Raw genomic sequence first — 17,843 nt, forward strand, 5'->3', positions numbered from 1 at the left:
GGAGGTTTTTGACACTTCCGGGTTGGCTTCATTTTTCAGGGCCGGTTGCTACGTCCATCTTTTATACAGTCTATGGTTGGGAGGGATGCTAGCGATGTGACATGTGCTGGTGTAACTGACAGAGAAAGTTTTTATCACCACTACTACCAGCAGAAAAGCTCGTCTGGAGCCCTGTTTCAGGTATTTAGGGGATATTGCTTTTACAAGAAAAGGATGGACGAATGGACAACCTGAAAACACAATGCCTACAGCCTCAGATAAATACAGGATAATAGCATGTCCCACCCAGAATGTTTTTGCAGCGCACCAGGTGTTGTCTGTCAGCTATAGTATGCTGGCAAGGCTCGCATGATATCACTCAGTCCCTTTACGAAATCTTACCAGACCCCAGCCTGTAAATGTATCTGGAAATTAATGTTTACCAGTCGATAAACAACTCCTCACAGGTGTGTCTCATCCTGCACTGATATCAGTCGAGTCATTTCTCAGCCTGAACACGATGGCTCAGGAGGAGCAGAGAGTAGGGAGTCGCAACACATCCTCAGCCATCTAATGAGCACCCTGGACATCGATACATCACCTCGACATCCCATCGCATCCCCCAAGGAATCCACATTTGAGTGTAGGTGTGTCTGCATACGGCTGATTAGCACACCAGTGTAGAAGTGTGTGTACATTAGCCTGCATGTGGCTACATGTGTATGGAAATGTTTTCATGTATTTACGTGTATTTCTGTGCGTATGTCTGCGTGCACGTGTTTAGGCTTGCTCATGCAATGTGCAAGTGTTTGTGTGTGTATGTGCATGCTTCAATCGAGAGAGATGTTGGACTCCTAATGAAGCGAGGAGAATCTTCTGTTCTCCTCCTCTGCAAGAACAAAGACTTTATCCCAAACCAGCAGTCATTTGTACAGGGGCCTGCTTTGGGCTCTGGCTATGTACAGAGCCTAATGAGTTTTGCACACTAATTCTTCCCATCTGATTCAGCACATATCCACTCTGGGCCGGCAGCCACACCAGCTGGCCTTAACAGAACAGCTCCACCACAAAAAGAAGACATCACAAGAGTATTTCTCAAACCAGTTCTCCACAGTAAAATAAATGCAACCAAAAAGTATGCTTCTTTTAAGGGACCACTGAAAATTAATGCATGCAAGTTTACTAGTCATGAGGTGCACCACTGTACCAATGAAAACAGCTATATAATGTCTTATATATATAAAGTCTGAGAAAGTAACCCTGTTATTGTCAAAGTGATATCTGGCCTTAACCTTGGAGACTAGAGCGCTAACTAACTGACCATTTTAATAGTTGAAAAATCTGTTGATTATTAGAATAAATAATCAACTATGGGCAGCATGGTGGGGCAGTGGTTAGCCCTGTTGCCTCACAGGTACAAGATCTGGAAAACCTCAGCATTGGGTATTTCTGTGTGGAGCTTGCATGTTGTAAGTGGTGTATAGACCATGGATGGATATTTGACTATTCAGATTCTAAATGGCAGAATGACAAAAACGTTCATATTCAGCTTTTAAATTTAGCCTGAGGTTGTTTTAGTGATGTGCTGACTAACAACAAAGACAGTTTGGTACTCATTGTGTGCTTTTGTAATATAGCCTTTGTGGATTTTTTTGTTTGTTTGTGTGATTTAAGTCAATTGCTATGACACTGAAATATCCAATACCCAGATTTATTATATGATGCTGGAGACCTGGACCACAAGCAGCACGCTCTCATGCCCACCAGAACGACAGGCATACAGAGAGAGCTGGTAATAATGTAAAGGAATTGTTGACAGTGCAATGATCAGTGCACCACTGTGGCTAACTGTCCTTTCTAACCCAGGGCCAGTGTGGGCCAGCCATAGATTGGTGACAGTATTAAGGTAGAAGCTAATCATTTCTATAGTAACTTACTGAGGGCAAGGTGCTCACTGGCTACTATCTGTTGAATGTTGGTGAGCCTTTCAGTCATCAACTGTTTCCAACTCTACTGTAACTATAGTTTTCCCCAATGACTAGGAACTGGCAGACATTGTAGTTATGTTTTTTGGTTCATCCAGTTTTCATTCAGTTCTCCAGTGCTGAGATCAGCAATGAATGTGGTCCACTTGCAGCATGTCCCTAGACTATGGGAAGGTGTTCACGCTGTTTTATAATCACACCAGGCAGTGACTCACATTAGGTAGAGACACACTTCTCTCCAGTAAGGTGATGACTTCCTGTCACAACATTCTGCTTAAGTGCAAAAGTCATCAGCTAATCATTACCCTAATTGGTAGCTAATTTGGTCATCGAATTTTTCGGCAACATCAATTATTTACTGCACCCCTATCAGAGACTTTAGACATATAAGGTTAAAAGACGTGAGCACTTACCAAGACGAGAAGAATGCAATCATTTCCGTTATTTCCAAGAATAAAAACTTAACACAAAATCATTGGAGAAACTCTTGTTTGTTCAAGTCAACACAAACATAGTAGGGACAATATGAAAGTTTTGGTAGATGGTACCAGGTAGACAGATTTTGGTATTAGCTTAGTATGACATGTGAAAAGATGAAGTGTTGTTATCAATCTAAGAATAAGCCAAAGTTTCTTTGAAAATGTTGTGTGTCCTCTAAAAGCAAATGTTTAATTACTTCCTCTTGGCGTATAACTTAAACGGACAAGGACATCAAAGGAAGGTAGTAACCAGTAGTTGCCTAGCCAGCTGACTATGGGTTAGTTGTGCTCTTAGTTTGCCAAATAATGTCAAATAAACTTGTGGTGCCAAAAGCTAAGTAGCACAACTTTGCAGAGCAGCCTCAGATTCTGACTTCTTGTGACTGTAATTATTTATGAGTGCATTAAACCTTATCATCTCCTCTTATCTTTATAGTATAAAATCTTGAAGAAATTAATGATATATTGAAGAAAATAGATATCAAATTACGAACAAGTACCTTTATAGTGCAGTACAACACTTGTGTGCGTTTTAGATTTAATTACTTTTAACATGACATTATGCCATTCTGTATCAAAAAATGCACATCTCTTGTGTATATTAAATTTTTTTAGGCTGCACGTGTCTCCAAAACAGACACACCTCACTTAAAGCACGAGCAGGCAGCTGAGGGTCACATTAGCTCTGGAAGCAGCATGTATTGATACTAGCAGCACTTCTATAAATGGGGAAAATCACACAGCGCCTATTCAATTATTTAGTGCACCAAGGCTGCAGTGCAGAGAGACCATTGAAGTTAATGACCTCAATTTGTAAAGGTGCTGGTCCTTGATGGAGACCGCTTAATGAAGATTTACACTGACTGCGTGCAGGGCCCCAACAAGAGGTCTTTTAAGAATTGGTATTACATGCTGCTGGTATGGTTCAGAGGTGCAGGCCGACAGATGTTAGCAGCAAGGAAATGAAAGTAGAATGAAAGAGAGGCGGGGGAGATGGATGAAGCTGAGTCACAAGATGAGGCTGGGTTCGTGGAAGAGCAGTGGGAAGTCACTGGTTGTACAAACACTGAGAATAAAAATGAGAATTCTACAATTCCACAATTTCATTTCGCAGACGCGTTTATCTAACGCAACGTACATCTGAGAGCAAGCAAGGACCCAGTCAGGAGAAAACAATCTGGATAAGCGCCATAGAGCAAGTCCAAGTGTAATAGGGCGTTGATGCCAATTGGCTGAAACAACGAGTTGCAGAGAGCAATGAGTGATTAAAGAACTGTTTAAGAAGCAAAAGCAGGAGTGTTTATTTTTTCTTAATCTTTGCATTCTATTATTCACTAATCGTTTTACTGTGTCATTTATGCGATGGGAAAAAGTCCATCATATGTTCTCAGCCTGTTAAACCCTGACATTTACGTTACTCTACATGCTAAACAGTTGTTGTTCAGTAATTCTCTGTTAATCCACCAGTCAATCAACTGCCTGAGTCTTTAAAGCACTAAGCCAGATTTGTTTGCAGCATGCGCAACGTGCTACGTTAGAAACATGTAGAGATGCATGATACTAGTGATGTCACAAGAACACATAACTAACGAATGCTAAAATTCAGAAAATGTGCTGGTTCTTGTTTTGCTTTGATACTCTAGATCAGGGGTATTCAATTAAAAGTCACTGAGGTCCAGTTATTAAAAGATCTGAACCAAAGTCCAGTTTGTGTCTTATAGCCTTCCCCTATGGCCACATTTTCATGGTTTCAACAATAACTTATTGTCAATTTTCAGTGCAGGATATGTTTAACTGAGTGCACAGTTAGCTCATTTACCATATATATAAGTAGTCCCAGGCAAAAAAAAATAAAAAAAAATAGAGGCCTTTATTTCAGATTACGGAAAACAAAACCTCAGAATAAAATTAATTTTAAAAAGTGCAAACAGAGCTGAATAACCCTTTTATTTCTTAAATTAAAGCGGTCCCAGCCTAAAGAACTGAAGGCCTCCACTTCAAGTAAAAAAGTCAACGTTCTCAGAAAACAAACAAATAAAAGGTTTTGTCTGCACGTTGCTGGGCTGTAAATGTGGTGATGAGTCAGATAGACCTGTCATACAGGGCTTGCAGCTTGGTTATTTTGCCCTCAGCTCGGACTTCAGGGGATGACTTTGCTCAAAAGAGCTGTGCTTTGTTTCATAGTGGCAGTTCATGTTGCTACTTTTAATTAACGCCACGTTGTCAGAGCATATGAGGCACACTGGTTGTGAACTGCCTGACAGAAGAATGAACATACATTTCTCCGTCCACTCATCTTCAAAGCAGCGGTTTTCCTCATTAACTTTCCTTCTTTTGGAGCAAGCCATGCTGTCATCACGGTCTCTTCCTCTCTGCTCTGCTGTATAGGCAAGCGCAAAGTGGCAGCGGCAGTGGTGGTGTGCTGGCCGGTAACCAAATGATTTGATTGGCTCAACTGAGTGGAGCTATTCCCATATTAACCGGAGTAGCGCCCGCTGTCTATAGCCGTGACCGCTGGAAAAAATGCTCCATGAAAACCTATTCTTGTGAATTTATCAGAGAATGGTCACAGGTCCGGACAGAACCATCACTCGGTCCGGATACGGCCAGAGGTCCATCATTTGGTGATAGTGAAGGTACTGTACATGCTGTAGGTACTGGTGATGGTGGACAACAACAACTAGGACTCAGCGATTTAGGGAAAATATATATCACTACCACTTTGCTGGCAGATCAGTTAACTTGTGATGTAATTTAAAATCAAGCTTCATTTCAATATTCACTGTATAACAGATTTAAAAGATTTAATGAATCCTTTCCACATGAGTTAAAATCTAAATATTAACTCTTCCATATTCCAATACAAAGTTGAGAATTTAAAGGTATATATCACTACTAAAATAACACTCATATAATAGGACTTTTCTGTTAAAGAAAAATAAAAAATCTCTGACAGTGAAACAGGTGGTGGCAACAAATCACCAAAAAAGCAATTCAAAGACATAAATCTGTACACAGAATTTGAGAACGTCAAAATGTTCAGTCCTGAAATGTTACCAAATGTAATGTTTTCTGTTCATTTTATGCCTCTGTCCGTAATGGTATTGGCATCTTTAAAGCAGGTATCAACGATTATCGGCCCAGCCAATTATTGAGGCTGGTATGTGGCATTTTTTTGATTACTGAATGAGTTTTTGTATTGACTCAATATTGCAAAATAGTTTTAAGTGTGCTTCTTTGGCTCTGCTGCAGTGGGCTCTCTCTCACTGCAGTCACTCTGTGGTCCCAAGTAATGTCCCACTCACGGCTCTAACTGACTGACAGTAACGGCCAATCACTGTGACGTATCGTTTACACTGAAAGACAGAGAGCACATTTGCAGAGCCGAGCGGCTTCGGTGAATTAGCAGAGCTGTGTTTGGAAGGTGAGGCAGCACATATTGATGCAGTTGTAATGAACACAACAGTATTCCACAAAGAATCCTAGTGTGCCTGTAAGAAAACAGAAAAGGGTCTAGTAATTAATTCGTACTTGTTAACAAGAGCTGGAACTTATTTTGCGGTGCTAGGATGCTATCTGGAGTACTGTAACATCTTCCTAAACTAATATCAACTTCAAGAATCTGCTCCGACAGACACGTCTCTCGAACAGAAACACAGCTTGCAAAAACTAAACAAGAAGCAGAGCCATCACCACAAATAAGGATATTAACTACTTTAACAGTGGCTGAGGCTCCGTTAACGGCAGCTACAGATCACCCTGAAACAAAGCCTGGAAAACAATGATAAGATTTGGGACTTAGCCCGCAATAAAAGTGATTGAACAGAAAAAGCATTGTCGGATCGCATGACACTCAAACGTCATAACTCCTATTTCTATTGCACATATTCCTCTACAGTCATCCTTATTAATAAAGGAGCCTCGTCATGATTGACAGGTTGCTTTGCGATCACATGCTGTTAGTAAATAACTTTTAATGTACAGTTGTGACTTGATAATCCGACACTAAATGTAAAACCTTCTTTTATGTCAGATAGCAAGGCTGTCGGTTTGTCAATACGGAGGTCGAGATTCAAGGAGGGCTTGATGCTGGAAGGGTCATTTGTTGTTAATATTTATTGTTTATAGTTGTTATAATAACTAGTGTATTGTTAGTACACTATGCAGGGGATTTCATGCCTAATTGACCGGTGCGATTGTGCACGGGCTCGTCGGTTGATGTCAAAGGTAAGTAAGGCTACGTTCAGACAGCAGGCTAAAGTGATCCAAATCCGATTTTTTTTTTTGCCCCTATGCAACCTTTATCTGGTCTTTTTATGACAGTCTGAACAACACAGATCCAATTAATGATGAACATCTGAATATTCGGCATGGTCGGAGAGGGGCACTTCCACCCCGGGGGGAGCTCTACGACGGGGTGGAAGTGGCCGGAACGCACAGGCAGTACTTGGCTGCTGATGCCAGTCTAGGATAGTGGTCACAGTTCTGTTTCCACAATCGGTGGTAGCGAGGCCGCAGAAGTGGCAGATACATTTCACCGTTACTATCCATGTTTACTTCTGCAAAAACCGAGCACGCTCGCTGCGTGTGACGTCGTTGTGTCCTCTTCTGCACATGCGGGACACTTTTGGGTCGTATGAAGTTCACACAGGAGGTCACATACAAGTCGTATTTAATTGGAAATTTGAACGAACGAGTCCTGCAGTCTGAACGTAGCCTATCTGTCAGATTGCTAAATCAGATAATGCGCCATTATCCTTATTTGTGACATAAAATGTCATGTCGGAGTCGGAATCAGTCTTTAAATCTTGATAATGGTGAGTGACACGTCTTATTAAACTAAATTAACTTTTATGTTCCTACCACCCATTGTTCTAATAGATGTTGACTGTGTCCTCTGTCGCCAAATATCAGCCGCATATGACATCCAACTTCTCAATGAAACCATTTATATTCAAACAGTGCTCCACATTAGCAGCATCTGACTCATTTTCAGATCTATTTTTTAACTCAGTCGAACAAAGTAGTTTGTTCCCACTGACAATCCCACTGATCACTTTTAGGCAGAAAAAGTAAGAAAAGCTTGGGATTTACTAAACTGGAATCTCTACTGAAAGCATATGCTGGGTACTGTAGGGTAGTAAGATGTACGAAAAATAATGCAGCATCTCAGCTTACAGTACAGTACATCCAGCCTCTATTGTTTCCTGGTAACAGCTGAGTCAGGGATCCTGCGTCCACCTGAGGTACAAAGCTATTTCCCATGGCCTCAGCTGTAATATAGAGCGCTTCCACTCAGCACAGTAGAAATCATTACTGCTGCTGGACTACCACAGTATAGCACCTACATGCTCACGTTTCAGCAAACTGCATTACAAACAGATACAGTCAGTGATGCAGCGGTAGATGCAAAGACTCAGCTGTGACCTCCAAAATGAAGTCTAATGGTGGAGTTTCAGGGGCGCAAATACATAATTCCTTTGTAGGCTTTGTGCAGTTCTTTTTTTGACCATCGTGTAAAACAAAACCAGTCAATCACCTGTGCCCATGCTGTATCTCTATTTACAGCATCCTTGGACAATCCATATGTGGAATATGTTCGAAATCAAAGAGTACTGAAGGTAAAGACATTAAAGTTTGACATTATACAGTATACTCATATAATAACAGGTCAGAAGCAGCACCATGTCTCTTAAATCCTGACTGTGTGTTAAGGAATTAATAAATTATACACACCACATCAGTTGCATTAACTCATAGTACACAGTTTAGAAAAAAAAAAAAAAAAACTCCAATAGTAATGAAAAATTACTATGTCTGGGATGTTTTTCATCTTGATAATTAGCTATTAAGCCAAATCTGCTTAGATGAAGGATTCATTCCAACTAGGGGGGTTAATCATTAAATGTTTAATTGCCATTGATAGTTGAGTTAATTAAAAATGTGTTAAAGCTGCGGTAGGCAGTATTTTTCACTGGGCAAAAATTTCAAACATATCTTTCCGCATTTTGTGATTGAAGTGGTGTGAGAGGAAACCAGATTTTTGTAGACTTTCTGACCATTTTCAGATGTCTGCCTACTGCAGCTTTAACTGGTGTTGCAGAGGACCAGTGTCATGCTCTCAGAAAGTGTATTGGACTCTTGTTGTAGTACCGAGTCCCGCCACTAGGTGTTCTTCTTGTGGACTGAGATATACTTATATGTGTGTTTTTGCTGACAACCTGCAACAGCAAAGTCAAACAAGCTAACCTCACTGCAGTCCAAGAAAGAAAAAAAGCTGCTGCCAGTCTGGCTCTGCTAGCGGTGGCAGTCAGGTTGATGAGACCCATGCTAATGCTAGGCATGTTAAACAACAACAATTAGCAGCTGTGGGGTTACTGCAGGCAGGGAGCTGTGTGTCAGCAGACTGTAGCTGCTATCACTGCTGCAGGTCTCTAGTTACACATGCCAACGCAGTTTATACTCAAGTAATGAACTATATCAACAACACCCAGAGCATAAATACATTCTAGCAGTGGCAGGTAATGCTGCTACCAGCTGGATTAACATCAACTACAGTGAACAAGTCGCTCTAAATAAGGAGTACATCTCATTTTATATTAGGGCTCTCAGAATCATAGAGTCAAATCTGAACATTCACTTTCTGTTTCTCAGTCACAAATGATGTTGACACTGAGAACAGTTTGTAGAATGAGTAACATGGCGCCGCAGATGGCAGCCTCGGCACTGCACTCCCTGGGAATTAGTTTGTTTTTCTTTAATTTCTCTGTGTTTGGTCATCTGAGTCCGTTAACTGACAGCAGACAGGAGCTGCTCAACATCAGAGACACCTCTACGGACAGATTTCCTGCTTGTTGCTCAAGTCCAGAGAGTTTTATTGAGATTTTAGTTGGAGGAGCAGCAGCTCTGTCCGGGATGTGGAGAAGACACAGACAGGGCAAGCGGGCCAACGCGCTCATTAAAATCCGTAAGCGTGACCTCTGAACACCAATCCCATCCATTCACCTGGAGAACCTCTGCTCCCTGCCCAACTAAATGAACGAGCTGCTTCTCGTCCTGAATGGATCCAGTAAGGACTTTACTCGTTCTATGACCCTTTGCTTCACTGAAACCTGGCTCAGTGAAGCCGTACCTGATGCCAGACTTCACCTGCCCGGCTTTTCTCTCCAAAACGCGTCATGACGCTGTCGGGGAAATCAAAGGGTGGCGGAATATGTTTTCACATCAACAAAGGTTGGTGCACATCTGTCACAGTTCTGTCTTAGACATTGCAGCCCTAATCTGGAGTAATTTTTCATCAACTTCAAGCCGTTTTATTCGTCGCGGGAGTGAGATCAGAGTGACTAAGAGAAGCTACACATACCTCTTTTCCACCAAACTGATACTGTGCTGTTTCAGAGCCGGTGCCTGACTTAGCATCAGTTCTTTGTGTTTCCACTGCCGAAGCACCGGCTCCAGGTTCTCAAAACTGGTGTTTTTCAGGCACCAACTCTTTGCTGAGCCAGAGCTAAGAACCGAGTACATCAGGGGATGGAGGCGGGGTTATCGTGACCACCGAGACCGATGAATGGGACACACAAGCGGTGATTTGTTTTTCACCAGGACGTCTCTGGTCCGATCACGGATGTATTGGAACGAGTCCCAGGACACAGAGACGTTTCACACACACTGTTGCACACTGAAAGCCGCTACAATTATGTCCCACCAGCAGCACCCCACTGATGGAAAACAGCACTTTTATAACGTCGGTATACTGCGGTATTTACACTGAGAAATGTGGTCTTCTCAGGAAAAACGTAGCGCACCTATGTGCGCTGTCTATTCCGCTCATATAAAAGACTGCACGAGAACAAATCCTTCCGTTTCATCTTGGACAAATCTGACATTAGAACGCCCTAGTTTGCTCTCTTTAAAGCCTGCTAGGGGAGAGTTTTCATGGCAGACACCTCAACACCTCAAACAGGAACACCTGAAGAGAAAACACACAGGAGGCACTTGACATCAGTTTGCTTCTCTCCTGCTCTCTGTGCTCACATATATGTTAATACAGCTGAATACCTGAACTGAATTGAAGCTCCCACCAAAGAAAGAGAACAATTACACAATAGGGGGGAAAGAAGTTATTTTAGCTCTGAACTATCCACTTTGCACTTTGTTTAATCTACACGATGGACTTTTTCCCTTTTTTAAAAGAAACTTGGTTTCTTTTTTGAGCTGCACGACAAACCTAAATAAAAAGCCCTCTTTTGCATTCACTTTTATTATGTTGATATTTTCAGTTTAACTCACAGTTTAATATGGAAAACTGATTTTCACTTTTGTTCCATGGTGACTTATACATTAATGTACAGTTTGTCACCATTACGCAAACTTAAGTGTCATTTTGCTTTCTTAGGAAAAAAAGAGCTGTTTATATTAATCAACTAACTGTTAAAATAGTTAACCGATAGAAAAATAGTATTTAGTGGCAGTCCTAGTTACAATTAAAACTACAACCAGGCAGCATAATGGAAGTCCAGTGTTGCACAATTAACTGTGTGTACTTTGTAAAGTTATTTGTATTGGCAGGCTAATAATAAGCTAAAGGCAAAGGTTAGGTTAACAGCAGATATCTGCAACAATATCAGAATATGATCACCATATTAAAATAATATATCATTTTTGTTGTGTTGTATTTGTAAGCGGTTTGTCTGCTTATGTTATGAGTATTTACAATATGTGCGTTGTCAAATTGATGAAGATGTTATCTCTGTTTGAATATGATTTGTCTTTCAGCATGTGTTTTCTTAAGATGCGATATGCAGAGCTCTCTTGGCCACTGTCCCACCGCAGCCTCCTGTTATGTGGATGTACAGTCAAACAGTACAGCCAGCAGCTAATGTATGAGTGCATACTGAATTTATGCAGGGCTCCAGGGTTCTGCATTGTAATCGTTTCTCTAAGCACGATAAAACACATTACATATGTACAACCGATGGTCACACACAAAAGACATTGCATGTACACAGGAACACAAGTGAGTGCTGCTTCTATATTAACAGCCTTTTTCAAACCAATCTCCGGTGTGATCACAGGAGCACTAAACTGACCTAAAATTAAATTCTGTTTCCCAGCTCAACAGAAGGGTGAAGTGAGTTAAAGGGGTTTTACCCTTCACTGTGTCCCGGGATGCACTCCTCACACTCACAAGAGTCACCGCTCACAAACACATAAACACAGAGAAACAACTATAGCTGAAGTGCCACAAGGGACCGGCTTTGGAATATCTAATGGCAGCCAAATTAAATCGAGCTTAAAAGCCAAACAAATGTATTTCACCTCAGCTCTGCTAAGTCAAAGCACAACATGAGGTCTTTGCTGTCTAAAATAAAGAAGTCTTTAGTATGCATGTGGAGGAAAAAAAATCGATGTGAACATTTCAGAAGAGTTGAGCAGCTGTCAGATGTGAGCTCATACACAGAGTGGACAGACAGCTCTGAGACTAACACAGCTCTGCCACACACGCTTGGCTGGCCTGTATGCACACTGTACTGTATGAGCACACATGGTTAACTCCCCCGCACCCGTCAATACACGTGCGAATACTGTCTCCATCCTCCTCTTTCCTGCTTTCATGTCTGTTTCTCAAAGAAGTGTACGTGTGTGTGTGGCAGCACCTCGAGTGTACCTATGTAACCCAAGCACCCGAGAGAGTTACATCAGCCATGTTACCCTGCTTACAAACACACACGAGTAAGTCTCCCTCGCTCTGACTGAGGCCACAGCCAGTGATACACATGTGCTCTCCGTGTGTGTGTGTGTGTGTGTGTGTGTGTGTGTGTGTAGCTGGTTCCTAAGGTGGGTTAAAGATTAGATGGATCCTTGACACTTTGTGTGGGTGAACTTAACTTTGTGTTTCCTTGTCATCCAGTACTGTGGCTCCACACAAAGAAGTTTGAATCAAGTGAAGATCACAACAGAAATAAGCACAAATCGCCCATCTGTGTTATTGCGTACAGAAATCCTGTTTATAAAGTGGACTGTGAGATTTCAGAACCATGTCAGATAATCTTAATTCTTCATCCACTCACTAGCTTTTTCCAGAGCCTTTAACTACCGCTCATGGTCTTCATCAGGATTTTCCTCATCCTCCATGGAAACAGTTCAGATGTCATCATGTGACCTTTTAAACTTTACGTACATGATAACAGGTGGTTTTATGTCTGGGGGAGAAATTATGGCAAAACGTTTTAACATTTAAAGGCTGAGTTTCACTGTCTGGAAATACACGCTCATGTATATGTAATTTTAACAAGTTTTATTTGTCTTTTAGATATACATCAATCATTCTGATAAGAGAGAGGTCTCTGTTATTCAGTTCAGTCCAAACAATAGTTGCAGATGTCAAAAAGTCAGTGTGACTCGTCTGAATAGCTGGACGGGATGATACAAGACTATGTAAGGCTTCCTACTGGATATCGATCCAGCAATGAATCTGAACAGTGTTAGGAGCAGTGATGGTGGCTGTGGTGGATAAGATTGTTGAAAAAATGTTGTGAAACAGCCAACAAAACCTCCATATTCAATTTTTGAAAAACAAGCTACTTTGTTTGCTGTAGTTTCTGTCATAACTGCAGTTATCTGCAACATCATCCACCTAGTTAAAACTGTTTTAAGATCTGTAATTATATTTTAACTAGTCTGAATTCCAGGCTGTGATATCTACAACGTCATTTTGACAAGTAACTACTTAATTTAAGATATCTAAAATGGACAATCTAGATATTTTGAATTACAATGTAGAATTGGTTATCTTGAACTGGAATTATGGATAGCCAGGATTCAACTGCAGATATCTGAAACCGGAATTACAACTAGTCATAATTCAGTCATAATGCAGTTTTCTACTATTCACATTGCAGATAACTGCAGCTGAAATATACATATATGTAAGGAGCAACAGAATGGCAACAGTGATGTTGTTTGTCCTTAAAAAAATGACATAGTGGACATCTGAATCTGAATTATGAATATCTGCTATACATTGCCAGTCGAACTATTAAATGCCAAAAAAGGCTTGGCATCAGGAATAATTGTCCTTTGAAAAAGCACCAGGGCAGAAGCCATTTCATATTAGTCAATATTGTGCATCAGTGGTACAATTGACTTAATGTATTTGCAACTAATCACATGGCCATATTAAGCAGAGATGAGATAAATTGTGAACCTCCTTCGGGGTCAGAGGACCATTTTACCCAGTTCGTAATTCAGTCTTTGGGACACATCTTCACCTATATAGGAAGAACTGTGCAAACTTCTTTCACTGATGACAACTGTGAAAAGCATTAAAAAGCACTAGAAGCTAGAAGGAGTGTACTTCTATTTGTCCTAGGAGTGTTGGATATGTGACGATCACACAATGTCCCTGAGGTACTCTACCAAAGGGATCAATAAAGTTTTATCTTATCAGTTTGAGATGAGACTTCATCAACACTTGAGTTGCACTTGCCAAATAATGCACAAGATAAATTCACTTCTAACATTCTATGGCTTCATATCCATCGTTGCAAAGTGAAATGACACCAACTCATTTAGATATTTTTCATCCAACATTCTTGGTGTAACTTTCTGCAAGCGTGCTATAGTGCTTGTTAAATGTGTTATGAATCAAAATACAAGATAAGCGTTACCATGTGCCTACCGTTGTACAGACTCTGGTGGTGGGGGGCCATCTCCTCTCCCGCTGCCCTCCTCTGACCTCTGTCCCTGCCAGGGGAGCCACTGCTATACCTCCCCTTGCCATGCTCCAGCCCAGGGCTTTGCTGATAGTGATGGTGATGCCGTATGGACTCTGGACTGCCCACAATCACTCGGCCTTTCCTCAGATACTCTGGGGTTCCCATGACTGCCTGCTTGGCCTCAGGACTCCCACAGCCTGCCCCTGCTGTGTTCACCTGCCGGTGTCTCTGACTCAGTTCTGGGCTGGACTTCGCAGAGCCCTTCCCTGGTGATGCCTGCCCTGACATCAGTAGCTGTTTCTGGGCTAGTAGATCAGAGCTACAGGGTTTGGGGTGGGAGTCGCATGGTAACTTGGTGGGAGACTTGCTGTGTTTCTCGGGGCTGTGTCCTCGAAGGCCGCGGGGGTCCAGGTTGGTGAGGGAGCCACCGCGGGGGCGGCAGGACTGGGGGAAGGTGTGATACTCTGGGGTGGAGCTGTGCCTCCTGCCGGTGGATTCACACACGTCTCTCGGCTGCTCTGAAGAGATGAATCTCGATCCAGACCCAGGGCTGGCATTAGAGCCCAGGGGAGGGGGTTTGTGGTGGGGGTTATCAGGGCTGTCTGTGCTCCCTGCACTGGAGGTGCTGCTCCCATCGCCAACGTCCCGCAGCAGGCCAGGCGCAGGCGCGCCTCCACCCAGCTGAGACAGACTACTCTGACTGTCTATGGAGGTCCTGCAGCCAGGGCCTCCCTGCCCACCCACACCACCTCCCCCTCCTCCTGCAGCCGCAGCCCTCTCGTCCTCCAGCATGAGGCATACCTCCTTGAGCTCCAGATTCTCCCGGATGACCTCCACCTGCCGCTGCTCCAGCTCCTTCAGCTTCTGCAGGTAGATGGCCACCTCCTTCCTCATCAGGCCGGCACTGTAGCGACCCAGACGCTGCCACTCCCGCGACACCCGCTTCCCCTTCTGCCGGTCGTCATCCAGGAAGCAGCACAGGTCCCGCAGCTCCTGGTTGTCCTCCTGTAGTTTCTGGTTCACGTCCTGGTTTACATACACACACAGAGCAGCACAGGGAAGGATTACATGCACATCCATGTGATCATTTGATGAATGAGAACTGTTCCACGAGAAGGTGCTTCTTTATCATATTCCAATAGTTTTATAGTCTATTAAATGTTTTTGTTACATCCATCCATCCATTATCTATGCCCTACTTAATCCTCACTAGGGTCACGTGGGGGCTGGAGTCTGTCCTAACCGACTCAGGGTGAAGGCAGGAGACACCCTGGACAGATCGCCAGTCTATCGCAGGGCTACACTTACAGACAAACAACAAAGCACACTCACATTCCTACAGACCCACGGACAACTTAGAATCACCAATTACACATCAAAACTCCATGCAGAAAGATCCCGGGCATCCTAACTGGGACACGAACCGGGAATCTTCTAGCTACGAGGCAACGGTGCTAACCACCGAGCCACCTTGCAGCCTCATTTTTCTACATGTCAAGCAAAAATTGCAAACACTTCCAGCTTCTGAAATTTCTTTTTTTTTTATTGTAACATGAGCATAAAGTCAATGCTTTCAGGCGTGGTTACAACAAAACAACTCATCAGAGAAAAACAGTGATGGGCATTTCATAAGTGTCCATTGATTTATAGGCAAAAGGATGAAACAGTTTATCAAGAGCACAACCATCAGATTAGCCAATAATGAAACTGGAGCTACAATTAATGTGTACTGTCACTATCAGTTAGTTGGCTAATTTATTCTCCATTTATTGATTAGACGTTAAATGTACAAAATGTCAAAAAATCTAAATATCCATCACAGCGCCCTGGAGCTCAGGTTGGCATCCTCAAATATCTAACCAAAAGCCAAAAAAGAAAAAAAAAAAGCAAATCAAATCCTTGTACTGGGTTGGCAAGCAAATTTCTGGATAAAAATGTTAACCAATTAATGGAGAGGGGGGAAAAAAGGCCAATTCATTTTCAGTTAATTGATTACTTGAGTAATATTTCCAGCTCTGAGGTGATCATGGACTGCAGCCCAATGATCTCTAATGTGTTAAACTGCATTGTGTTCTATGGTCTGTCTGATGGAACCAGCAAATGTCTTTGTGTGAGGGAGAAACTCCATCATTTTGATATGTTAGGTCACAATATAGTCCATAGTATTACACATAAAAGATGAATAACTTATCTATTTTTACATACAATGAAGATACTAATTTATAAATCCATTCACCCGTTTATATGCAACAGGTTTAATTAATGTCTGTTCCTGATGTCCAGTGACCATTATGACCTTAAAGCACAGTCTGTTAAATGACTATCTCAGAAGGTTTTCTCTCCTCTAGATTATGCATAAATCACAGTCAGCTTTCTAATTATATCCCACACTCCGCTGTCGGCCCCCAGGGGCCCTGCTCCAAACCTGGCTCCCCGGGGCCCCCCCACCCATCTCACCTTCAAACTCCGGATCTCGTTCAGGTGCTGCTGGAGCCTCCTGTTCACCTCCCGCATCAGATTTCCGTGCTCCACGATGACGCCCCTCTTCTCCGCCTCTGCCCTCCGCAGCCGCCGCACCAGCTCCTCTTTTCCCCACTTCAGCAGCTCCTCGTCAGGGATTTTGGAGATGTCCTCCGCCGGACTCTCTGCACTTTTGGACAGCTGCTGCTGGGCGCCTTTCTCCATCCTTTCAACTCCAGTGGATGTTTTACAGGAGGAGGGAAAAAAAGTACTGGGTTTGGTGAATTTGTAAGAGCAAGACACCAAACCAAACCCCAAAATACACCCGGGACAACTCTGATCCAAACGCTACCCCCCACCCACCCTTCCTATGTCCGTGGATTTACATCGCTGTCGCTGGGGTTGCGCCTCTCTCCCACGCCCATGCTGCAGCTCCGTCTCCCCCCCGGTGCTCTGCTGCTAGATCCCTGCTGTTAGAGCGTCAGGCTGCATGCTGCTGCTGCTGCTGCTGCGTCTCGGGCTGAGCCCTTGGCCGGCTTGGCGGGGCGGTTTCTCTCCAGGTGCATGCCGGCCGCTTTGCGCACTACCGCTCCTCAGTGCGCACTACCGCCGTCCGACCGCCGGGGAGGAGGACGGCGGAAGGAGGAGGAGGAGTAGGCGGAGGAAGAGGAGCGCTGCAAGGAGAGGCTGCAGGTGCATAGCAGGGGAGTCAGGATGAGAAGGTGCGTCTGTGAGGAGAACTGACTCCCGTCTTCCCTCGCTCCATCAGCCGCTCTCTCTCCTCACGCGTCCTGGTCCTGTTGCGCCCTCTGCTGGACATGTGAGGATCTGAGCTCACTGCTCAAGGTGACAACTGCTCCCATTAAGGACTAGTTAACTCATCTAATGCTGGTTCTTCTCTCCTCTTATGAAGCACTGATGGAGTCTAGAGGGTAAATATACCATTTCTACAATCACTAGTCCCTCATTGAAAACCTTACTTCAAACTACAGAAGTAAACTGCACTTTGCAAAAACTTACACATTGCACTTTATTATTGTAAAGTCAGAGAACTGAATATAGAAAGAATAAAGTTTGAAGTCTTATATGAAAATTGTGTGTGGTGTTCCTTTATTTAAGTGCAGCCAGAGTCTTCATGCTGAAGGAGGCAGCAGAGCCCTTGAAAAAGAACTTCACATGGTTAAGGAGCACACTGCTGCTTACTGAAGCTTGTGTTTCAGTCA

The 17,843-nt window shown here is 43.0% G+C and overlaps 1 protein-coding gene across 1 annotated transcript in view; it reads right to left on the reverse strand.

Annotated features, from left to right (window-relative positions):
* LOC103356735 (coiled-coil domain-containing protein 85A) overlaps positions 1-16,845 on the reverse strand; it is a 53,526-nt gene extending 36,681 nt beyond the window's left edge. The window contains exons 1-2 of the mRNA XM_008280989.1: positions 16,618-16,845; positions 14,124-15,186 (exon numbers count right to left, since the gene is read on the reverse strand). Of these exons, the coding sequence (XP_008279211.1) occupies positions 14,124-15,186; positions 16,618-16,845 (1,291 nt within the window). The remainder of the gene's footprint in view (positions 1-14,123; positions 15,187-16,617) is intronic.
* Between the last annotated feature and the right edge of the window lie 998 nt (positions 16,846-17,843).

Source organism: Stegastes partitus, unplaced genomic scaffold (assembly GCF_000690725.1).
Source record: "Stegastes partitus isolate 25-593 unplaced genomic scaffold, Stegastes_partitus-1.0.2 Scaffold217, whole genome shotgun sequence".
Lineage (NCBI taxonomy): Eukaryota > Metazoa > Chordata > Actinopteri > Pomacentridae > Stegastes > Stegastes partitus.